The sequence below is a fragment of the Archocentrus centrarchus genome, chromosome 3 (genome assembly GCF_007364275.1).
Source record: "Archocentrus centrarchus isolate MPI-CPG fArcCen1 chromosome 3, fArcCen1, whole genome shotgun sequence".
Taxonomy (NCBI): Eukaryota; Metazoa; Chordata; class Actinopteri; order Cichliformes; family Cichlidae; genus Archocentrus; species Archocentrus centrarchus.
This window is the reverse complement of record NC_044348.1, coordinates 15,521,624-15,546,335: the sequence shown is the minus strand read 5'-3', so window position 1 is coordinate 15,546,335 and position 24,712 is coordinate 15,521,624. Positions and strand designations below refer to the sequence as shown.

Below are 24,712 nucleotides of genomic sequence, written 5' to 3'. Positions count from 1 at the left end.
TGCAGGAGCTTTGCAGCTAAGAAAGTTTCTAAAATATGTTAATTTGGGCTTTAGAAAATTGATTTTTCAGTAAAATCTTACATTTTATAGCAGCATTGATTTATTAAATGGGATTATAAGTCATTTACAGCCCTATGCTTACAATAACATCTGTGCAAAGTGCAATAAAATTAAGCGTGAATACATATTTAAATTAATATTTTAGATTAATAGGGCTAAGTAAACGATTTTCACACATTCATGTTCTTCTGAATGCGCTTTCTCAGCTGAGAACATGTAAACAAACTTTTTCGCGCCATTTAAAAGAGGTGTTTTTCTTTAAAGGCTTGGGCCTGCTGGTTTATGGGATTTTGAGTTTCAAAGTAGCCCGTTCACAAACAACGGCACAGTGGGCACTCGCTCGTTCAATACGTTTCCCATCATTCGTGTCTTCCGAGGAGTACGCGACGGCGTCAGCGATTGGTTGGATTTAGGTTCAAACCCAACGGCTGCACTCCTTATATGGGCATATGCGTTCGTCCCTTTCATTCCGGCTTTTTATGCAAATCTATTCTAATGACCAGCTGCATGCAGTTGTAGTAAGAGCATGCGCATTGCGGGAAAAGAACACGGCGAAGATTCAAAGTTTTTGTTCGGTAAGTGCACTCGTATGTCTCTTGTACAGATATTACATTTATGAGATTTTACTCATTTGTTATATGCGCGAAGAGTAGTCGCAATGTGGCGTAACGGTAACCTGACGTGCGCGTTTCCATTTGTCACGAGCGAAACCTTTTAGACCAACAGTGTCGACAATGGGGATAACGTGGAAGTGAATGAGAGCGTGGCGTGGTGCTGGTAGCGAAGTCGGCTAGCTAGCATGCTAACAGCTAACAACAATGAGCCATATTTGGCGCTCTAGCGGGCAAAAGTTTGAATTTAAAGGGAAGGATGTGTTCATCGTAACTTTTTGTATTTTGTTAAAATTTTAATGACATTCATTAATCGCGCCAAGCCGATAATTATGAGTTATTTTGACACGCGTAATTTAACGAATAGCACGGTAGCTTTTTGTTTGTTCACTTCAGAAAGCGCCGCTTACAGCCCGCTTTTTGTTTCGGATTCCCACCGCACACGAAACCGCTGATAAACAACGTGCAGTCGCTCGCAGTCTCACTTTGTTTGCATGTGTTAGTTAGCAAAAATGTGCAAACCGTGTTGCGGTGCTTGAAAAAGTGGCGTTAACGCCAATAAGCGATAGTAAAACGGTGCTCATGTGGCGGGTGTAACGTCCCCACGTTAACAGAGCGGTGTTTCAAAGTTTAAGATCCTGACTCGGACGCACATTAATCAGCCTGAGTTATCCTCAGATTTTCTTTATATTATAAGACAATCGACAACATTACACTTGACGTGCGTGTAGCTCCCCTGTTGTCTGTTTCTGAGGTGTTTTGGTGTTCTCGTGACTTGGCTTTAAATTCCTTAACGGTACCGCTTTAGCCAAATGTAGTTGCACATTTTCAGATGTTTTCGCGGTGCGGATTTAATGCGCTGATTAGTAAAACAAAAACAAAAAATAAATAAATAAAATGTGATTTCTTAAGGATGTTATAATTGTGGGCTTGTAGACGGCTTTTCTTATATCTGTACGTGTGTGCGTGTAGGGACCGCCCCCCTTTTAACAGTAGAAAGCACAACTGTCTGCAGACATTCACGGTGCTTAGAAAAGGGGGAGAGCAGGACAATTACCGACCGTGTTTTTCCTTCTTCATGTTTTCAGGGTTTGTTTGTTTTTTTTAAAACCATAACCCCGATCAAGAAATAGACTATGTTTGGCTTCCACAAGTCAAAGATCTACAGGAGTAACGATGGCTGTTGCATCTGCAAGACTAAGTCCTCCAGTTCACGATTCACAGACAGCAGTCGATATGAGGAGACATTCAGGCTGTGTTTTGGGTAAGAGCGCGCATTTATTTATATTGTGTTAATCTGTGTATTTATGTTTGTGTGCATATTTTATCAATGACTCTTGGTTTGTTAAGGCTCTCTGAGGATCGTGTTGGAGACATCTGCAATGCCTGTGTCTTACTAGTGAAAAGGTGGAAGAAGCTGCCTCTTGGCTCCAAGAAAAACTGGAATCATGTAAGTTATGTCTGCTTATTTTGCGTTATTTGTGTATATTTGCACACCCACCCATACACACCCGTTAAATTGACTGCTGACATGTTGTGGTCGACCTGATTCAGGTGGTGGATGCGAGAGCTGGTCCAGGCTTTAAGGTGACAAAACCCAAGAAGATAAAGAATGGAGATGGGAAGAAGAAAAGCAAGCTCAAGAAACTGCACAAGTTCAAGAGACAAAGTAAGTCTGTTTAAAAATTACAAGCAGTGACACTCATGGGTTGAGGGGGGTCTTTTATTAGTAATCAAGAAAGAGAATAATTTTCATTCTTGAAGTGTCTAAAATCAGTTGTACAGCTGCAGTAGCCTCAGTGAGCATCAGTCTTGGGTTTGTTTTTCTTAGCCTGATTAAAAGCCACTGTTTAGCAGCATCTGGTGGCTCTTTGGGTTAGGGCATGTTGCGCAGCTTAAGGCTCACATTAAGGGGTGAAGGTTAATTAAATTGGCAATTTTGAGGGTTGGATAAATGTCATTCACTGATCAACTCTAATTAAAAAAAATTTTGATTGTGTGACTGTGTGGTAGGGCAAAACAGGCAAATCCATTCCTCTTTAAAAAATTTTAAAAAATACTAAATGACAAAGAAAATGGTGTTTCCTGAAGTGCATGAACCATGAAGTGTAATAGTTAAACATTTCAGAAATAGTTACTGATTAATCTTCTTCCAAATGACTAATCAGTGAAACGACCATCCCTTTTTATTAAAATGTTTAATTTACTGACTAATCGATAATGAATACAACTCTGTTGTTGCCCTACTTTGGATCTAGACTAGTTGATGGGTTACCTCCCACAAAAAAATGTTAAGAATTTAAGTGAATTTTACCACATAAATGTCACAATAGTGTTTAATATTTACTTTTTTCCAAGCAGACTCTGATGCCCACAGCACGACCTCAAGTGTATCTCCTGCCCAGTCTCCCAGTTACAGCAACCAGTCAGATGATGGCTCAGACATCGAGTCCAAACAAAGACGCTCAACTCCCTCCATCTTCTCCTTCTTGGACCGTTCCTACTGGAAAAGGCAAGCTGCTCTTTCAGTAGACTGCAGGAAAATTATTACATCTATCTGTCTCTTAAAATAAATCAATAGCATATATAATAACACACATGTTGCCCCTTCTTTTTCAGGCAAAAGGTGTGCTGTGGGATTGTGTATAAGGGTCGGTTTGGAGAGGTGATTATTGATCCTCGACTTTTCAAGCCCTGCTGCAGTTCCAAAAAACAGAAGACATTAACGTCACCCACGCAAGTGGCCACACATTTGCCGGATACACAACTGCCAGAAGACATAAAAGAAACCTGGTGAATGCTTTTGTTGAGTTTCCCTGTCAGGGTTATCCATGGCATCCACCTGGATTTGTCTCCAGTGGTAGACCTAATTTCCACTCCTCTTTCTTTTAGGCGGTTAGGTAGCTCATTCTTGTCTTTTGTAATATTCCTTTTTATATGGGTATTTTTTTTACTTTTGTAAAGATTTGATTATTTTTTTTCTTCTTTTTATTGTTTATTTTTTATAGAAAGCACAAATTGGAAGAAAAAAAACTTACGGGCATTAGTGTTATTTATAGGATGAGGAGACAAATTTTGTTAAGGCTCTGCTTTTGACTCTGGATTACATTTTTTTTTTTCTTTTATATAAATGACATGATCAGCGTTCTGTAAATATTTTGTCACCTTTTTAATACATATCAGGATTGTTTTGTTTTCATTAGTTGTCAAATTGTAAGTGTGCAAATGAAAGACACCAGCGATTTCTAATACCAGCTTTTTTCTAAGTGTTGGAGGGCCTCTTGAACATGTTGCTATGTTTTGTCCATTAGTGCATTTTTTTAAGTACACAAATGGCTTTTTCTGACACCAGGGATCACTAGTACAATTGTTCTTTATGAATTTAATGATTTAAAAAAAAAAAATATGTATATAGATAAGAACACATAATCTTTGGACATGTATACAGCTTTAGCATGCCACAAGTTTGAAACACTCCATTTTAAATTTGTTCAGCAGTGTGTGCACATTAACTGATAGATGTGATTCAACCATGCATGCAGTACATCCCTCTGTTTTTTGGCATATTTATTTCTTTTGTAAAGTCTCCAATGGAATGACAATGCATGTTTTAAAACAAATGTGTTTTTGTTTTTTTTAAAGTGGATTTTGTAAATACAGTATTTTGGCTCTTGGAACATCCAAACTTTTTTAACAATAATAGGAATGGCAAACCACTACGTCTGTTAAAAATGCTTTTGTGTGTCTCAAAGTTGCTAAAACGTGTAATTTTATGAGAAAAGAAATCCAGTTTTTAACCACATGTTCACATCTCATTTGATCAGATACATTTCTCTAAAAGCATCTAGGGAAGACTAAAAACTTAACTGCAGCATCTGTGAGCAGCAAGATTCTCTGCTTGACTCGTGTTCTGTAGTTGCTTTATATTTTAGCCCCACCCAAAAAAAGAAAAAATGCTTCTAGGGAAATGTGTTTTGATTGTCATGGCTGCAATTGTCAAAGTTCAAACTATGCAGACGTTTTGAATGTGAGAAGTGCTCTGGGGCCGTCCATCGCTTTTACCATTTCAGGTGTAAAGTGATGGATGCTTATTCAACCAAATTGGCTTGTGAAAAGCATCCATTATTTCAGCAATAATGATAAACTTTCCTAATTGTCCTAAGTCATTGTTTCAAAATCATCCTTGTCTATGTCATGTCAAAAATAATGCTCAAATTGCACAGTTTTTTGCCATACTGTCTCAAATTAATACTGCAGTGAAAACGGTTGCCTTTTTTTTTTTTTAATACATAATTGTAAGTGGTCTCAAACTAAAAGAATTGACAGGCAATGCTCTGTAAAGTTGCTTAATATATATCCTCTTCTGCGGCAGGGTCATTAAATGCTGAACATGTTTATGATTCTTATTAAAAGGAGAAATGCTGCTTCCTTTTAAGCTGGAAAATAAGCTTGTTTTTTTGTTGTTCTTAGGGAGTTGCCATATTGTTTTTAAGAGGTACATTTTGGGATATCAGATGTGCCTTAAAGAATTATCTGACCTCTCCGTTATGGTTCTTGCGTAATTTATGTTTATTTATTACAAAACCTTTTGTAACTGAAAATTTTAGATAACTGGTGTAGCGCCTTTCAGTCTTTTTAATTTTGTGCACTTCTTTTGAACATGCAATGTATGGTTTTTTTTTTTAATGCTTTTTTAATACTGTTCCACAAAGTAGATCTGTACTATAATAAAAAGAAGAAAAAACTGCCTGTGATATTTATCTGCACCAGCAGGTGGTGGAAACGAGCTACTTCAACGCTGTTGGAGGTTCACTTTTCGGTTGTTTTGCAGGTAGTAAAGGCGTTTCTGATTATTGGCTAGATTAGGATATCAATTTCTTGCCTTGGTGTTTCATTTTGGTAATTGAACCTATGTCATATTAGCCAAAACTGCGGCTGCAAAATCACTGAATACTACCTTAGCTTTTTTGTAAATCCTGCTTGCCGATTAAAAGTCATAAATGCATGGAGATCAGAGACAAGAGATTAAGATTAATCTCTGAAGCAAGTGTACGTACTCCACTCCTATTTAGGGGGGCTTGCGGAATTTACAAAGGTAAAGTCTGAATTTTAAAAATGAGGATTTATTTGGAGAAGGGCGCGTTGTAAATTAGAACCGAAAAACGCTCGTTGCTTAGCAACCACGCTGTTTAACCTTCACTTCCCAGACTAGCTAGTTAGTTAATATGTAGCTTATTGTACATGCATATGCAATATATACATATACAATTGGATGACACGTTAATATTGTGGGTAAAACATTGCAACGGCAGTGGAAAAAAAGCATTTTGGTAAACGCTAAAAGTTTAAAGTTCTATTAAGTCTGTTTAAACTCTAAACACGGCTTTTGGCGTCTGATCGAAAAAAAAAAATATGTATGGCTGCACAGTTGCAACATTCGCCAGTCACTGGTTAGCTATCTCACATGATAAATTCTTAGGGACCAGGGACCATAGAAAGTCAATGACGTTTAGCGACTTCGCACGACTACAGCCGTTGGCGACGCGAAGTGGGTGGGACCCGAAATAAACTTTTTTTTTTTTTTTTTTTTTTTTTTCAAATCCCAGACGAGCGATTGAAGTGACTACCAATGAGAACGCAGGATATCGTTGATTGACACATAACATAGTAGCGTACCTTCTAACGTATTTATTAGAGAGTTACCTAGGCAACCGGAGCCTGCAACTGCCACAAGTGACCAGCCATCAGCTTCAAAGCGATGCGACGGTCGAATCGTTTCCAGTTAACCAGCAGTCACTGGCGAGTGTCGCCTCTGTGCAGACATACACAGTCCGTCAGACACCAGTCCAGAATCCTTGTTTAGACTTTAAACGAACTTTTAACTTTTACCAAAATACTTCCGGGCATTTATTTTTTTCAAAATAGAAGCCTCTGTGGCGCACTGCCGTTGTAATGCTTTATGCACACTGTCGACGCTTCCGCTTTTCATTGGCTTGTCAGTATTGACTCAACTCTTGCTTCAAAGGCGTTTTTTCCATTCTCACGTGCTCGCGCGCGCACGCACGCTCTCATTCTCACTCCTTTCTCTTCTCAAAAGCCCCTTGTGAAGCGGATTGACAGGCTAGAATGAAAATGAGGCGGACGCTCGTTCGCGACTTCAGTGCGTACGCGTCCTTTTGAGAAGACCTCTAAACTTTGGATCATATCACCATGGGAGCTGTTTGGGCTGCAAGGGACTTTTGTTTGTTTTTGCTCCTGTTAAATAGTCGCCAAAGCGCAGGGCTTCCAGAGTTTCGAGGTGGGACCGTAGTGAGTGTGTGAGCATGTGTGTGTGTTGTGTTTTGCAGTTGTGGAGAATTTACGCACGCTTTTCATGAGTGCGCTCCTGTTGTTTCATCCGCAGAGACTTTTAATATTTTCCCTTAATTTCTAAACACTATATATATTTATAAAATAGTGACCACTGCTGCGGCAGGTTGCGTGCTCCGTGTGCACGTAAGTTTGTAATATAAGTTTTGTTTTGTGCCATATTTACTTTCAGGTTTCACTGGATTTTTTTCAAGCCTGTTGCAAGCTGTTATTTACATTAGGACTCTTATTTGTTTTAAAATGTTTGTCAGTTAAACTGGAGTTTTCTGGCTTTATTCTCTCAAAATTTGCCAGAATTTAAACCCCACAGTGATTTTTTTTCCTAATGTGTTTTTGGTGATAATGCTTTCCTGCAGATCCATGCACAGAGGGAAGTGATGGCTGTCACATTGACGCTATTTGTCACACGACCCAAGACTCTTACAAGTGCACGTGTAAAGCAGGCTTTAAAGGAGATGGAAAACAGTGTGAAGGTAAGCTGTGACCAAAGTGGAAATGTGTAGACACAAATGTTTTTTCTTTCTGTTGCAGCCACACCTTGTTCTTAGTTTAAAATGTGTTTGCATTTTAAACTTTTCTCTCTCTCTCTTTTTTTTTTTTTGGTTTTTGCTTCTCAGATATTGATGAATGTGACATGAAGCACAATGGGGGTTGTGTGCATGAGTGCAACAACACACCAGGCAATTATCGCTGCACTTGTTATGATGGCTTTCATTTGGCACACGATGGGCATAACTGCCTAGGTAAGATCAGCTTTAAACCACTTAGTGAGCAATCTTTCATGGGAGCTTGAGTCCTCAGCTGTGTAAACACATGCTTTAAAACATTGAAGACAGTCTGTGTAGATTTATATAAGTGAATACTTCATTTCTGGAGTGTTGTAAACTGTTTGTTCTTGCGATCGATCCACTGCCCTGTAGATGTGGATGAATGCCAGTTCAACAACGGTGGGTGCCAGCACACTTGTGTCAACACAATGGGCAGCTATGAGTGCCGCTGCAAAGAGGGCTTCTTTCTCAGCGACAACCAGCACACATGCATCCACCGCTCTGTGGGTAAGTATGCAAAACATGCAGTTTACAAAGAAGTGTGTTTGAGGATGCCCGCGCGGCCTTATTGTATTAAACTATGAAAAAAAATGATGTAGCAAATTCTCCAAGGGACTGATGACACAATGAGGGGTGACAGGTTCAAGCTGGCTCCTGTCACTGAGCTTTTATCTGCAACAACAACATGCTGTGGGAAAAGGATCTCTGCGTCCCACAGAACAAAATAAGTCAATAACTGCAACACTCTGGTCTATGCGGTCTGTGTCACAGATTAGTCTGAAGCGCCTTTGTTTTGTCTTCTTCACTGAAGTCGACTCAAATGTGACTACTTTCCACTCCATCGGACCTCGACAACCCTTTTATATCCCAGTGGACCTATCCGCTCAGCTGTGACCCAGCCATATAAACGCTGCTGCAAATCATTATTGAATATGTTTAGTTTTTTTGGGAATGAACTTTAGATTCTTGTTCCCTCTGTAGAGGCGCTAAGAATAACGCAGCAGTGGATGTTTTTGGCTTGTGTAAGGGCGTGAGAACAATCAGTGTCTTTCAAGTTTCCAGACTAATCTCTCAGTATGTGTGCCTTTGTGTGTAGCTGGTCAGTCACTGTAGGAGAGTTTCATTGTGTACCTCTCTCCTTCTTTCTATCCCAGAGGGCCTCAACTGTATGAATAAGGAGCACGGCTGTGCCCACATCTGCAAGGAGACACCCAAAGGGGGTGTGGCCTGTGAGTGCCGTCCAGGGTTTGAACTGGCCAGAAACCAAAGAGACTGCATTTGTACGTGCGCATACACACACACACACACACACACACACACACACCCAGATACACAGCACTTAAGACATGCAAGCACTTTAGGCTTCATGCGTTAAACTGATTATTTGCATTTATGCTTGCACGTTGTTTACTTATCAGTAACTTGTAACCATGGCAATGGAGGCTGCCAGCACACCTGTGAGGACACTGAGAACGGCCCTATATGCAGGTGTCACAGCAGGTACACTCTGCAGCCTGACAGGAGCTCGTGTGTAGGTAAGCAGTGTGTTTTTAGACTCAGCTGATACAAAGAATGTCAAACGACGTGAGCACAATGCTGCAGTGAAACAAATACAGGGATATGCATCATTTTTTTTGATTGATATGTTATTAAGTTTTGGAGCAGCAGAGGACAGTATATACCTGCTTAGAATCATGTGAGCAGGTGGTAGGTGGTGTACGTACATAAAAAGGAGCTGATCCAGAAATGTATCTTTAAGGCTGTTAATATAGTGTCATCTTTAATGTCCTCATATTATTTTCTAATCAACCTGCAAGGCTGTGCAAAGTGAGTAAAAACTTCCTAAAGATGCCAAAAAAAAAGGCCATTGCATCTAAGACCATTAATCTAATGGTTCAGCTACAGAAAACATGATGTCTTGAAGGCAGTCATGCTCAAAGTGTCAACAGACTTGTGAAATAATGTAAGTTAAAGCTTGAGTGAAGCTCAAGCTCTAGATCTCAGCCCAGCGAGTGCACATTCCAGGAGCTGCCTACACTAATATTTTTTTCTTTAGTTATGAGGAGGCTACCCTTATGAATGGATGAAAATGGATAACTAGAAGGATTCATCATTCTCTCCATCAGTTCCCCTGTTAGGCAGCGTGCATTTTTCCACACAATGGTTACAAAGGATAAGGATCAGTCGTCAGATAGTGGGTAATATCTCTCCTTCCAGCAAGCAGTGTGTGTGAGGTCCGGGCGTGTCACTGCGACGTTGTCTCTGTGATTCACTTTACTGATCTGCCGTGTTATCTGACACACACCAAGCCACTACAAGCTGAACATCTCAAGTGTCAAAAAAATACATCGGGGGTTCTGAAGGTTGGCATAAACACTCACTGCTGAGGTTAATAGTAAAGCCGTACCCTGGTTTTCTGTGTCGCAGAGCGAGATGAAGCCACCACCGAGTCCTTGGACCACAACGCCACGTCCTTTACAGAGGTGGACAAACGGGTCAAACGAAGGCTGTTAATGGGTAATAATTACACCCGCCACAGTTTTTAAATTTGTTTTTATGTTTTATGTATGAAGCTTCTGGGAAGCCCAGAGGAGTGGGGAGAGGAGTTATTTCGTGTAAACCAATACATTCCTCAGTCTTTTGAGCAAACTGTGAAATGGCTACATGCTCACTTTCTCACCACCGATATCGCCTGAAATATAGACGTTTGTGACAGTGTGGTACATTTCACGTTTTCCTTCCATTTGGAAAGGAAAGCGTGTGAATCTTATATGTCCAGTGTTCATCAGTTGCGTGATTCTGGGCCACTCGATACATTTAAAACATTGTGCGATTGGTGTTTTATTAGATACGTGGTCTCATCCTGTGCTTCAAGATAATGCACGGCTTCATGTCAGCATGCGCTGTATGCGTTAACCCTAATTTCAAACATACCAATGACTTTAGATGCACAGCGTTGTTAAATTCTGTACATTAATTGAACATTTTAAATCAATGGACCAAATTGTTTATGTACTGAGTCCAGATGTGTTTAGAGCGCACTTCTCAGGAAATCTTTTCTTTCTCCTAAGGATCTCATATTGCGGCACTGAGGAATAGCACAGCGTTTTTCACCAGGAGAAAGGTCTTTGGTGTGTAGTGATATGGTGTGTTGTTTTTTTTTTTTTCTTTTTTTTTAGAAACCTGTGCTGTGAACAATGGGGGCTGTGACTGCACCTGCAAAGACACATCCACAGGCGTGCGCTGCAGCTGCCCCGTCGGCTTCACGCTGCAGCCGGACGGGAAAACGTGCAAAGGTCAACCTGCACATTTTCACAAACAGGGATGCCATATTAATAAGACATTGAACCTGCATGTGGTGATGGGTTTTTAGAATCTCACCCGTTTCCCCGCAGATATCGACGAGTGCGAGGTTAATAACGGCGGTTGCGATCACTTCTGCAAAAACACCATTGGCAGCTTTGAGTGCAACTGCAGAAAAGGCTTTAAGCTGCTGACAGATGAACGCTCTTGTCAAGGTAGAGATGGCTCCTGAACTTGCCTAAATGAGATAATGGTAACATTTATGATATCTCTATCATCTGTGTAATGCTTTAAGGGTTGTTTTTTTTTTTAAAGACTTAACCTAAAATATTGTGGGCTAAGGAATTGTCACTAAATTAAAGATCAAGTTTAATGGAAGTTTAAGGATTAGACTGTTTCTTTAGTGATCATATTTTTAGATTTTTGCAAACTTTAAATACATCAAGAAACATGTATAAATTTTCTCTGGACTTTATTTTTATAAATGATGGTGATGATGATGATGATTTCTTTGTTTAGAAGTTATTTCTATCAAAAACCAGTATTTTATCTGGTGTAGCGCAGTGTACCTGTCACACTTAAGTGAGTGGGAAAATGCATGTCATTAGGTGGGAAATTCCTGCTGGTGAAGATTATAACCGACTGCCCTGCTATTATGTCATCTACCTGATTTTGATTACAGATATAGACGAGTGCTTTTTCGAGCGCACATGTGATCACACGTGTGTGAACTCCCCCGGTGGTTTTCAGTGTCTGTGCAACAAAGGCTATACCATGTACGGGCTGGCCCACTGTGGAGGTGAGACTGAGTTTGGTGGAGGGCACTACACATAACAAGTGGAGCGTAACACACAAGTGCTTGATGCGCTAAAATGCCTTATTCCAAAAGGCACACAGATGCGAGTTGTTGCTCAGTGGTGTGTTGGAAATCGACCTCTGAAATTATAAAAATTATTTTCCTTTCTTTTAAATCCCAGATATAAATGAATGCAGCGTGAACAATGGCGGCTGTGAGCACGGCTGTGAGAACACCGTGGGTGGATTTGAATGTTTTTGCCGTCCTGGCTATAAGCTGCACTGGAACAAAAAGGACTGCACCGGTAAGTTAGTGCCTCTTCCTGTACGAGAGGCATGTCTGTTATTATACCGTCTCGTTGTAAATTGTGTAATGATGAAATGTGACATCCCACACCTTTGTGGACAAAAACAGGAGATACTTTGAATTGTTTTTTCCCCTTTCTTTAATTTTCTTGTGCTCGAGTAAACCATCCAAAATGCTACAAAGCTGTCAGGATTTTGGACCTTCTGTGCCTCTTCATCTTCATGTTCCTCCTTGTTGCTCTTGAACAAGTTTGAGTTTTGTTGTGGTTTTTATCTAGAGGCTGAGGGTTTACCACCTGCACAGCCCCCCACTAAGCCTACTTTGAACTGTAGCAAGCAGGAGGGAGGGGATCGCTGCTTTCTGACCTGCCAGTCCCAAGTACACATCAGCAGCGGTGAGTTGGTTGAGCCAGATCTCCATATAGTATGAGCCACAGTAAGCTGGTGAGTTTGTTTAATAACTGGGTAATTTTTCACAAGGAAGGCCATTTTTTGCTACATTACACATGACAGTCTATGTGCAAAGGCTGATAGATGTGATGCTGGCATAAATATCACTTCATTTTCACTGATGGTATTTCAATCAGTCAATGAAGCAGTCAGTCTGTATTTGTATGGCACTTTTCATGCAGATTACTGTGGTTCAGAGTGCTTCACAGATGACTGACAAGCTGATAATGAAAACAAAAAGTAATAAAGCAAAGCAAATAAAATGCAGTAATAAGGGATTTATAATAAATGAAAAAGACCAAAAAATTGAGAAATGAATTAAAATATAAAATGGCCTTTAATAGAATAAAAGTACCTCAAATAAAATCAAGAAACAGTTGAAATTAGACAATAAAAATAACAGAATGAAATAATAATAAACTAAGAATATAAAAATAAAATAAGGCTACATAAAGTGCAATAAAAAGACAGCATGTATTCATTGAGTGTACCTGCAGTATTCATTAATTGTTTTATCACTGGGTGGTGCTGGGTAGCACCATCGCCTCACAGCAGGAATTTCCCGGGTTCAAATCCAGTCTGGGGCCTTTCTGTGTGATGTTTGAATGTTTTTCCCCGTGTTGACCCTGAAAAGGATAAGCAGCAGCAGAAGATGACGGACGGATGGTTTAATTGTGTGATTGTTTGCTGTTGGAATTTGAAGGAACTATTTGATTTTAATCATATTGCTCTTTCCAGTTTACTTGTAGACTGACTGTAGACCACAAGAAAAGTCCTTGTTGCTGTGGTAACTGCAAATGGCGTGGGGTGGGGGGTCTGAATAAAGAATTTAACAAGCGCTAATTGATGATATGAAGCAGATGGCTGCTGGAGGGCTATCAGAGTGAAGCAGCTGCAAAATGTGTTCACTAATCTGCCAAGATTAGCTCTACAAGCTGATAAAAGTTCTAAATTTAAGTCATGATTTTTTGACAATTTTAGGTTCACAGGTTAGTTGAAAGGACCTTGCTGGAGTGGTGAAAAAGCTTATGATACATTGAGGATGCTTTTACTACATATTATGTCTTCAAACAGCACGATCCAGTCAGATGGAAGTGCGACTAGTCAGTAAACTGAACTGTTGCAGATCTTGTTGAGTGAACAGTCTGTAGAGGGACTTCATGCTCATACATGCTACCCGTCTTTTTTTTTTTTTTTTTTTTTGGCCCTAACTTTTGTCAGTGTTGGTCCGTGTGTCACGGCCTTGTGTGTGTTTTCAGGAACGGAGGATTCCTACACGGTGACCTGTGGAATGCCTCTGCCCTGCTTGGCTGACGCACAAAAGAACAACAGTGGCTTGTATTGCTTAGGCAAGTACAGGACATCGCAGATTTACATCTATCTTTCTGCTCCGCCACAGAAAACAGTAACACAGGAACAGGTCACGCTTTGCTTGTCTCCACTTGATAATGATATTTTCTGTCCCTGTGTCGTGCAGGTCGAGAAACGGCCAGCGTTCCCCGCATTAAGACCACAGCAACTTTTAAGTCTGGCACCGCAAAGTGCAACTTAAAACGAAGTCAGGAGAAACTCAGGGAGAGCTTAAACTCGGCACGCTCAGGTACAGAGCTTGCCACACCGACTCCTACATCTCCTTTATGTTGCTGGTTAAAAAACACTTTGGGTTTACCGAGAACTGCCAACATCTAAAGACTCTGAAGCAGACCTGAAAGCTGCTTCAAAGAAAACCAAAAACCGAGGGCAAATGTGAAAGAAATTTGTGGGGAAACTGATGTGGTTTTGAGTGTCTTCCACATCTCAGCACAGCACTTTGTCAGGCAGTGACAGGGAGGATGTAATTAGCCATGGGACGCCTTTTAGTTGTGTCTGACCTAGCTATCAATCAAACAGGATTCTGACTGTAGGATTATTTTGCTTCTACAAAGCAGCTCAGCATGGTACATCCCTCACAGTTACTCAAAGGAAACATACATTTTTCAAAGAAAGTTCAATATTTAATTGCCATTGCATCCCTTTTTATTAGCTTTCAATGTGCATGACCAAAAATGGTTATTTTTACACACACACACACACACACACACACACACACACACACACACACACACACACACACACACACACACACACACACACAAACACACACACACACACACACACACACACACACACACACACAGTTGTTTCCTTTCTGTTAACAACTGTGCAATTCTTTTTTCTGTGGTGTGCTTGTTGTGTCCCGTGTTCACAGATAGCAAGTTTCTCTTCACTGAAAACGTCCAGTTCAGCTACGTGAGCCTGCGCTGCACCTCGTCCAGAGAGCGAACACGCAGCCGTCACGGCAGGAAGGCTGGTGAGGAGGATGGCTCCTCAATCACCGCAGAGTTTGAGCTGGATGTTAACCTAGAGGAGGTAACAGGTTGGTCTCTCTGTGGTTTCTGCCTGACTGCCTGCCTGTCCGTGACCTTTGATTGTTATTCTTGAAACTGTCTTTCGCTGCTCTCTGTTTGTCACTAAACAAACCAAGCTGTTAAAAGTATCTCCTGTTTTGACTTGGCTCTGGTGGTGGTGGGATTTGGGGCACAGGTGTTTTTGGTGTTATTGGTATCCAAGGGTGTATTTATTTATTTTTTTTTAATGTGAAGTAAGCTTATGGGAATCTACGCATGAAATTGCAGTTTATTGCAGTTTATTGCAGGTGTACAAGATGAAAACTTGCTCTGGAAACTGTTGTGGTAACAAGTGCTTTTCTCAGCAGAGGGCTGTGACGTGAACTGTGTGCGTCGACGTTCAGAGAAGAGGCTCAGGAAGACCATAAGGACCCTGCGGAAGTCCATCAACCGGGAGCAGTTCCACCTTCACTTTGCCGGAGCTGACTACAATCTATCCAGGAGTCCGGGCCAGCTGGCAGAGCTGCCAGGACACTGCGCAGCAGGACAGGTGCTGGTGGGCAGAAAATGTGGTGAGTTGAGTTTATGTGCATAGTGTTTATTTACTATAGAAATCCCATTAACAAGCAGAGCACAAACAGTTAATCCAGGCAAAACTTCTACTGGAAACGTTAATCTTTTCATCTTTCCCACATCTTTGTTTTCTAAGGCAGCAGTGCTCTGTACACACGTAGACTCATAGTCAGGACTTTAAGTGATTGAAATGGCCCATGCCAGTGAGATATATTTAGACAAGTTGGTTTAATGATTGGATTTGGAGCAGGTGTGGGCCAGATGAATACCATATTTGGTTTGCAGACATTCTGTAATGAGCAAGTTGGAGGGGAAAGCGAGCTTGTGTGGAAGAACAGAGGAGCTGTTGTTGGCTCTCCAAGCTGCGAGATCTTCCAGCATCTCCCTGGGATAGGACTGTAACATTAGGGCTGATGGCAGGTCTCCTAGTAGCTGCTGCCTTTTGGTCGAGTTTTATATACAACCTGGGCTGGAGAAAAATGTTCATTAAATAGGGCTGCACACTGTTGGTGGTAGAGAGCTGAAGGCTGGTTTGTGTTTTCTCTGGCGGCTGCAACTGTACGCCCCTATTTTCAGGCCTCACAGTATGCTGGCTGCCTGCTGGACATCTTCTCAGTATCTGTGAGGGGAAACTGGTGCCTTCCCGCATTTGTGATGTCTAAATATTTATTCAGGGAGTATGTGCTTTGTTCGATATATGCATCAGTGTTGAGGATGTTTTAACTTGATGTAGGCCCAGATCTTTATCCCCAGATCTTAGGAAGATGGCTGATGTCCAAAATATGTCTCAAATTATAGCCACTCTGTAGTTTCATGAGCTAATGTTTGCTGAGGGAAAGTCATATGTTTTACTTTCCATTCATCTCCCTGTAATTTTTTGGGGGTCTGATCATTAAATTTAAGCTACTTCTGCTGTTAAGCTTTGCTGACATGATTTATTTCACATCCTAAGTGTCTTTATTCCTTCAGTCCCCCGCTATGCTTTCAGGTCAACATTAGGCAGTCTATTGGTTGTGGCAAGGGTGTAGACATGTAATTTGGGAGAGAGGGAAAGGGTTGGGGGGTGGGGGGGCTCAGAAAGGCATTCTTCTTAACCTCCAGCTCTTTAAAGGAGCTATATTTTCCCCCACCTCCCCCATCTCTTGCTCTGGCTTAGTTTGGAGTGCAGTTTAGTCCTTTTCAATTTGCCCACTCCATTGAAAACCCAATTTGAGGCTCATTCTCACTCCTCGAGAAGAACACAGTCTTCTGTGAATTTGGAGAAAATACTGTGCGCTGTTAAAAGGACTGCTGCTCCTCCTCCTTTGGGTTATTGGTCAAAGTGAAGTTTATAGTCTAGGATGTTGTTTCAGTTTAAGCTACCTCCCTGTGATTTAGCTTATTAATAAAACAATTATTTAGAATCTTAAATGCATTTGAACTGTACATTATTTACAAGAGGGGGAACACAGCATCTTTTGGAACATTAAGAGATAGATGCTGCGAACATATCCACAGCAGGTCCATGCGTTCACACGTCTACGTCGGCGTCGCAGTGAACTTGTTTGTGTGTTTGCTTTAACATTGAAGATGTTTAGGAAGTACTGTTGACTCAAGCTGGCACTTTAAGTGCTGTGTCTCCCTCCCTCCCACTGCCCCCAGCTGGGGGCCACTTTGCATGACCCCTAGCCACTAAACTGCTAAAGAGAATTGACTTCACCCACACCATGGGAATCAATTAGCATCAGCTGTTTGGGCCCCTGCTTGATGGGTGCGAGCGGTGATTGGACCAAGCAGAATGGGGGGATTCAGAAACCTGACCTCTTTTATTGGGTTCAGCTCCTTACCACTGTGATACCATAGTGTTTTCCTATGTCATCAAGTAGGCAAAAACCGGGGACTTGAATAGAGGTGAAAGGTCTTTTAAACCTCTTTGGGGCCATCAATTCGAGGACTCTATAGAACCGTTCTTTGCATTTGAAAGGCTTCAAGGTTTTTTTTTTTTTCTTTTTCACTCTCACTCTCTCTCTTCCCTTACAGCTTCCCTCTGTCAAATAAAAGCTGTTAGAGGACAATGCTGTGATGGCTCCTTGTGGTCTTTTAGAATAAACAAAAGGCTTCAAAAATGAACTGCTCTTGATAGAATTACATTTTCTTTCTTCTGGCGAAAACCTAACAGTTTGCTGAGCCACGTATAATGGATCCATGTGAAAGCTTTTGTATGCCGAGCTCTTACTGATATTGGTTCTTTTCTTTCAGGCAGGTTGAAGGCTGCATATGAGGCACGCTGTGCTCAAAAGGCTCAGGGATTTAATAGATTTATTCTTGTGTGAGCTCAGCTTCAGTTTTCATGTGAAGTTCTTAAGACTATCAGACAGACACAGTAATTGCCAAATTAATTACAGGCATCCCTTTGAATGGGAGGAACCAAAGCAAAACGGTGTTTTAGTCCCTTTAATCAAGTGTTTGCACTTTTATGCGATAAAAGGGAAGCTCTGCCTTTGATTTTGCTGCTGTGATTGCGTTTAAGAGTTAAGGGTGCTTATGTTGATATTTAAAGTTTCTCTCTGATGCACAGCCATGTAGTATTAAGTATTGAGGCATGTAGATGCTGTAAATTTATTTGTGTAGCACAATTAAGGACATTTTTAATAAACATGTTCTTATGAATTTTTCTCTCCCTGTAACGTTAGAGAGGCAGTCTGTCTGTGTCATCACGATAGAATCACTACTCTGCATGACGCAGTCGCAAAAAGTTACCAGTGCGCCGTTGACATCTGTAGATGTGATCCTGTGTAAAGATTCTGTAACTGTATAGCACCACTTTCTGCTATGGTAATCCACACTGAGCTCAGTGATACCTTTAACATAGCAGCAAAACTCTATCAACAGATAATTGATCAGGCTCAGCTGGCTTCTTAAAGTTGGCGCTCGCTGCTCTTTACTGTGTTTATCCACTTCAAGTATTTACACGACCCTCTTTGATTACACTTGAGAGGCCGCTGAGATCTGGCTTTCTTTAATGGTCTCATCATTCACTGTAGCTGCTGTGTTTATTGTGTACATTTACACTTCCGTTATGACTTTTTGATTGTGTGTAACCGTGGGGCAAACTGCTATATTTGTTGATTCATGTCTGCTTATCTCATTGTCCCCCCCCCCCCACCCCCACCCCCCCCACACAGTTTTTGTTCGTGAGCGCCGCCTGACACTGATCTGTTTACTAAATTAACGTTAATTACAAGTTCAGATGTTAACGTCTGTTTTGGATGGCTTATCTTAAGTGTTTGTTTTTAGTTTCAGCGGAAATGTTTGATCATCCTTAAACAATTACACTTGTTTATACTTGATCCCATATCACTGTATTATTTGTGTGAAAAAATTCTTTTTTTTTTTTTTTTTTTTCCCCAACTGTTGGGTAACTCCTTGGAGAAACATTTTGGGCTAACATTTGCTTTATGTACAGAAGAGACCAGAATACAAATATATCACAGAAGTACTAACCTTTAATCTGTCCTGATGTCTTTTCCCACCTGTCTGTTAGTGAGTTGCAGTGCTGGGACCTACTACGATGGTGATCAAGGACGGTGTTTGTTGTGCCCGGCTGGAACGTATCAGGACGAGGAGGGACAGATGTCCTGTGAGGTGTGTCCTGCACCTGAAGGAAGAGAGGTCTCCAAAGTGGTCGGAGCACGAAACATTTCTGAGTGCGGAGGTAAAACAAAAATGACACAATAAGCATCAAACAATAACAGCATAAAATTTTAATAGATTATAAACTGGTTTGTCTTCATCTATTCTATTCTATTTATTTCTGATTTGTTCTTTTAAACATACTTTTCTGCAGGCAACTAGACATTTAATCTCTTGCGTGGTGAGTTTGCGTGTGTGTCATCCTGGAGACATCACAGGAACTACCACAAGGGCTGTTTTAAGCACTTTGGCAGGTGTTTGATGTTCAAAGATGGGTGTTGTCCTACTGCAAGATGGTCTCTAGTGACTTTCCTTTAAGTTTTAATGCACAGTTTTTATGTTAATTTTTAATTTTTTGAATTACAAAAAAGTGGAAAAACAATTAAAATGGTAAATGAACTGGCACTTATAGAGCGCCTTTCTGCTCAGTTGAGCATTCAAGTCTCATCCAGTCACACACACATTCATACAGCACTTTTATATATGCCTAAGCCTTTTCTAACATTCGCACTCTGATCGATGCGTCGGGGGGCATCTCAGGGTTCTGTATCTTGCCCAAGGATACTTCAGCATGCGGACTGCAGGCATCAGGGATCGATCTATGAACTCTTTTATGCTAAGCAATTAACGCTTTCTATACAGTACTGTAAATAGAGTATTTGATGAAGAAGAAAAATTCAAAAATAAGTAAATCAAAGGGAAAGAAAAATTTGAAACAAGCAAACAAATGAAGAAAAAATAACAAATCCTCAGTCACAAAATATATAAAAATCTAAAAAGTTTTGAAGACACACAGGAAGCAGCGGTAACCTGATAAAGATCACTTTGGCGGCTGTTTTGCTTTGTGTAAATCCGAAGAAGCTCAGGCGTACGTGTTGAAGATGTATTTGAATTAACTTCTTTCATTCTTGAATAAAAAGCTGAAGGAGCCACCATGTTTTGTTCTCGTTCTGCGCTGTTATCAGAGCCACATCTCGCCCGACAGACTAAACAAGACGAGCCATCGCCCACTTTGTATTAGTCACCCAGGAGTTACACACAGTGAGAGGTGGAGGTATAACTTAGCATTGTTCCATTAGTATTTTCTTAACTTTTGCTAAAGGATATTAAACTGAGCTAAACCAGTTAAACTAATCTAAGAGGTGCAGCTCTAAAAGTGCTGTTTTCATCTGGACAGAGCATTTCCTGCTTCTGACAGTGTGACTTGACTGAATGAATACTCATGTGTCTTTAGGTCAGTGTTCCCCTGGTCAGTACTCCCACGATGGCTTCGTCCCCTGCCTTCCCTGTCCACTTGGAACGTACCAACCGGAGGTGGGCCGCACCTCCTGCTTCCCATGCGGAGGGAACCTGGTCACCCGACGCAGCAGGGCTGTCACCTTTCAGGAGTGTGAGACCAAAGGTATGAAAGTTATCTTTGTTATTGCAATTGGATAAAAACCTTATAACTTCTGCTTAGTTTATTTTAGCTTTAGCTTTAGTTTAGTTTCAACATAAACGGAGGGTTTAAATGGTTCTTTTGGAGCCGAGAACGTTTATGAAAGCCTGCCAAACTTGTTAAATAAAGTGAACCATCTGTTGTTGTTGGGATTTTAACCCTTTTTCTGACTTCAAAACATTGTGTAGCTTTTCCAGGTGTTGAAAGGAACTTTGCTGCCCTCTGCAGCTGTTTTGGTTCTACCTTTGAGGATAGAGTATTTTTATCTATTATGCTTTAACTGAAGCTTTTCCGGGCATAATGTGGGAGAAGATGTTTTTTTTTCTTTTTGTTTTTTTTTAACTCACTGAACACTGAGCTCCACACATGTTAGTGGCGATTATATCAGCCAACAGTTCTCTATCATTGCTCTTGGCTCTTGCAGTGCAATGCTCTCCAGGACATTACTACAACACCAGCACACACCGCTGCATTCGCTGTCCCATGGGCACATATCAAGAGGACTTTGGTCAGAACTACTGCGTCGCCTGCCCTGGAAATACCACCACTGACTATGATGGCTCCACTAACATCATGCAATGCAAAAGTAGGTATATCTGTAGGGGCAGCAACGGCTTTGAAACATAGTTAATGAAATACAGCACCTATTTAGGATTCGGTTTCAAATATTTTATTTTAATAAACTGAGAGCAAAAAACAGACAACTATTTGGCACATCTGTGTCACTTACAGACCGACGATGTGGAGGAGAGCTTGGGGATTTTACAGGCTACATCGAGTCCCCCAACTACCCAGGGAACTATCCTGCAAATATCGAGTGCACATGGATCATTAACCCTCCACCCAAACGCAGGATCCTTATTGTTGTCCCAGAAATCTACCTGCCTATTGAGGATGAATGTGGAGACTACTTGGTGATGAGAAAAAGCTGTGAGTTTAACTGTATTTGTGTCTTTTTAACTAACAAATAAAATGCAACAAAGGGGTTAACCATAATTTAAGGTTGGGTTTGCTTTGGTTTGCGCATAAGTTAAGATTATAATCAGCTTTGTCCTTTTTTTTTTTTTTTAAGACACTATAATCCTCAGAAGTTATGAAAACAAGTGTGTGTTTGCAATATAGTCTCTGCCTGCAGAGCAGAATGAATGAGCACAGTGGTAGAAAAACATCTCAATGTCACGAGGAGAGGAGTCATTTTCATATTCATTCTCTGTGCGTCTACCCTCACAGCTCTCCCCAACTCAGTCACAACCTACGAGACATGTCAGACGTATGAGCGTCCCATCGCCTTCACCTCCCGCTCCAAGAGGCTCTGGATACAGTTCAGGTCCAATGAGGGAAACAGCGGCAAAGGATTCCAGGTCCCATATGTGACATACGATGGTGAGATGGTTTGTTCTAGAAATAATATTAGTAGGGTAGTTTCATGCCAGCTCATCACCTCATCCCACCTGACCATCTCAGATTTGCAGGAAGAAATTCTAGGTGAAAGTGGAGTTCTTAATAGGAATTGTGCAAAACAATATCTGGTACTGTGGCTCTATGAATATGGACTCTCAAGAACTCAAGTTAACATGATTAACGATGGATGCCTAAAGTCCCTAAAATATTTGGAGGGCTGTAGATATTAATTTTTTGCAGGTGTGTGTGTGTGTGTGGGTGGGGGGTGGGGGTGGGGGTGATATTTTATTTACATAATATTTTTTCAAACACTCCAAATCAGGCAAACAGTTTCACAGATATTAAAGCTTGAATATGGTGATGATGTTTTCCCTCTTTTTTTCCAATCTGAATTTTTGAAATCCTCATTTTTGTTTTTTGTGGCCAAGAAGGGAGGAAGTGCGCTGCATGCCATTATGACACAGAAAGTAATTTGGATTTGGTACATAGTATCGTACCTGGGGAATATCACACTAAAGTTGGATAAAAATGTGTTGTTGTTGGTTTTTTTTCCATATTCAGACTATAATATCTGTTAAATTAGATGAACTGTTGTTAAGAATATCATATGCCTTATGTGTATATGAGAAGCTGTAAATAAAATATCAGCCCCTACCTGCAAAATTGTGGTTTCAACAAACCTGCTGCAGTTTTTTGCATAATTTGATTTTTTTTTTTTTAGCTTAATCTTTGATAGGTGGGAAATGGTTCTTTTAAATTTGATGAATTGAGATGGCATAAACCAATAATGTTGCTACATTTATCTGTTGTCCAAATCTCGCTTGCTTTTTCCTCACTGAGGAGCTGTTTATGAACTTTATTTGTTTCAGAGGACTACCAGGAGTTGATAGAAGACATAGTCAGAGATGGAAGATTATATGCTTCAGAGCATCACCAGGAAATTCTCAAGGTATCTGGGTTTTAGAATTATATTATGCAAATGTTCACAGCCTGAATAAATCACATCTTTCGTTTCACAAACACAACAAAAATAAAACCATTCCAGCTCATGTGTGTGTGTGTATAAAAATGAAAAATATTGTCATCAAAACATTGACATTACGATCACATTGTCAGCATATTGTCAACCCAGGTGACCCTAACTAAACTATGTCCACATTTATTTATAAGATTGGATGTTTCCGCCTCAGGCCTTTCAGATGTACTAACTTTACCAGCATCCGCTCTCATATTTGATTTTAAAGCAAATATTATTGTACACTTTCTAAATTAATTGTATGTAAGTAAATGTTTTTTTAAATAATTTTCATTCTGTTGAACTTTGAATGTTTACGTCAGTTTGGTCTGAGCTATTTATTCATTAGTATAAGCTCAGTATATTTACATTAATCCATAACTTTCATCTTTTAAAGCAATATATTCCTGACTTATTTAATGTCTTTATAAATATTTTTAGCTATTTTTATTTTGTGGAGTATTTTCAGCTCATCATTTAGACTTCAGCTGCCCAGTTTTGATTCGTCGCTGTTTGTGGTTTGCATCCAGTGACCATGTAGCGCCCTCTTATGAGAACAAGTAGAAATACAGAGTACATACTGTAGTAAATGCTTTTGAATTCCACCTCTTTTATCGTTTTTTTTTTTTTTTTTTCTCAGGACAAGAAGCTCATGAAGGCACTGTTTGACGTGCTGGCCCACCCACAAAACTTCTTTAACTATACGGCGCAAGAATCAAGAGAAATGTTCCCCAAATCCTTCATCCGTTTCCTGCGATCCAAAGTCCTGAGATTCCTTCGTCCTTAAAAACAAATTGCCACAACGTTTCTGGATTTTTCAAAATAGGCTTAAATTAGGTACTGGACCCTCTATCTGTTTTATCAGCTGACCCATTTAAGCGCTTTCTGTAGTTACCTGTTTTCACACAGAGCCATATACAAGTGGACCACACACTTGATAAAACGATCCAGATGGAAAAAGTGGACTTTTTAACTGAGGGAATGGTACAAAGCACAAATCTGTATGGGTTTCCTCAGAAAGGAATCAGGAAGTCTTTGCCTTGTTTGGAAAATACTTTTAGCAGCAGACAAATTACATTATACCTCCATTTAAATTTTAAAGTCTGGATTTAAATCCAGAAATACTGTACATGCCAGTGTTATGGGAGTCATTAATAACATTTTGATGAAAAACAACTATGTTAGATGAACAGATATATACTGAATGTCAGTGACACTGTATATAGATTTAGTTTTAACCTTTAGTTTTTAACAGGGCCTGCACAGGTGGGCATGAAATACTGACAAAAATAATGCAAAATGTCAGGAACAAATAGAGCACAAATTGTGTCTTGGGAAAATTAGCACTACTAAAGAAGTAGTCCTGCCACAAAAGCAATTATTCTGTTGAATGTTTTGTATATGATGTAAAAAGTTTTAGGTGAAATGCTAATGTTTTGTAGCAGCTACTTACAATTTAACGGCATAGCTTGGCTGGATTTGCTGTTGGCTCATGTATTTGTCTTCTAAGGTGTCTGGGTGAGTGCTACTGTCCTTAAAAAATACTTTTCACTTTCCAAAAATAGTCATGAGACAATGACTGCTTCAGCTAAGTCACTACCAACCAAAGACAACTAATCACTCTGCAGAGAAACTGAACGATTAGTGATGCCACAAAGACATGAAAAGAATGAAAAGTCCTGTAAAATAGAAGTGAACTATTTACCTGTCGTAGCTGAAACGAGTATGTATATTTTTTATGGTTTTGTACATCAAATATGCTGTAAATAAAGATCGGAAACTGA

General features: G+C 40.3%; 2 protein-coding genes across 7 annotated transcripts; both read left to right on the top strand.

The window, feature by feature from the left end:
* The first annotated feature begins 477 nt into the window (after nucleotides 1-477).
* On the top strand, nucleotides 478-5,376 carry sinhcafl (SIN3-HDAC complex associated factor, like). Of its 2 annotated transcripts, none has more exons than XM_030722980.1 (6): nucleotides 478-635; nucleotides 1,760-1,935; nucleotides 2,022-2,121; nucleotides 2,226-2,340; nucleotides 3,033-3,183; nucleotides 3,291-5,376. In XM_030722980.1, exons 2-6 carry the CDS (start codon nucleotides 1,808-1,810, stop codon nucleotides 3,466-3,468), a joined length of 672 nt encoding a protein of 223 aa, XP_030578840.1. In that variant the 5' UTR covers nucleotides 478-635; nucleotides 1,760-1,807; the 3' UTR covers nucleotides 3,469-5,376. The 2 variants fall into 2 exon arrangements, with proteins under 2 accessions (XP_030578840.1, XP_030578833.1); XM_030722973.1 differs by having other exon boundaries at nucleotides 3,030-3,183.
* Nucleotides 5,377-6,482: 1,106 nt separating this feature from the next.
* scube2 (signal peptide, CUB domain, EGF-like 2) lies at nucleotides 6,483-24,712 on the top strand. Of its 5 annotated transcripts, none has more exons than XM_030721051.1 (23): nucleotides 6,483-6,969; nucleotides 7,397-7,513; nucleotides 7,658-7,783; nucleotides 7,961-8,095; nucleotides 8,743-8,868; nucleotides 9,007-9,123; nucleotides 10,016-10,105; nucleotides 10,768-10,884; nucleotides 10,984-11,106; nucleotides 11,574-11,690; nucleotides 11,869-11,991; nucleotides 12,271-12,387; nucleotides 13,702-13,791; nucleotides 13,920-14,042; nucleotides 14,691-14,858; nucleotides 15,198-15,401; nucleotides 18,926-19,096; nucleotides 20,309-20,476; nucleotides 20,937-21,098; nucleotides 21,245-21,442; nucleotides 21,743-21,895; nucleotides 22,783-22,862; nucleotides 23,569-24,712. In XM_030721051.1, exons 1-23 carry the CDS (start codon nucleotides 6,882-6,884, stop codon nucleotides 23,713-23,715), a joined length of 3,060 nt encoding a protein of 1,019 aa, XP_030576911.1. In that variant the 5' UTR covers nucleotides 6,483-6,881; the 3' UTR covers nucleotides 23,716-24,712. The 5 variants fall into 5 exon arrangements, with proteins under 5 accessions (XP_030576911.1, XP_030576940.1, XP_030576902.1 ...); XM_030721042.1 differs by having other exon boundaries at nucleotides 6,484-6,969; nucleotides 15,195-15,401; XM_030721070.1 differs by lacking the exon at nucleotides 6,483-6,969 and adding an exon at nucleotides 7,006-7,166 and having other exon boundaries at nucleotides 15,195-15,401.

Coding starts and splice junctions, on each gene's coding strand:
- scube2 (XM_030721042.1), top strand. CDS start 6,882: ATGGGAGCTGTTTGGGCTGCAAGGGACTTTTGTTTGTTTTTGCTCCTG. Junction 10,106..10,767: donor CAAACGAAGGCTGTTAATGG/GTAATAATTACA, acceptor CTTTTTTTTTAG/AAACCTGTGCTGTGAACAAT. Junction 20,477..20,936: donor TCAGGAGTGTGAGACCAAAG/GTATGAAAGTTA, acceptor TGGCTCTTGCAG/TGCAATGCTCTCCAGGACAT.
- sinhcafl (XM_030722973.1), top strand. CDS start 1,808: ATGTTTGGCTTCCACAAGTCAAAGATCTACAGGAGTAACGATGGCTGT. Junction 1,936..2,021: donor ACATTCAGGCTGTGTTTTGG/GTAAGAGCGCGC, acceptor TGGTTTGTTAAG/GCTCTCTGAGGATCGTGTTG. Junction 3,184..3,290: donor GACCGTTCCTACTGGAAAAG/GCAAGCTGCTCT, acceptor CTTCTTTTTCAG/GCAAAAGGTGTGCTGTGGGA.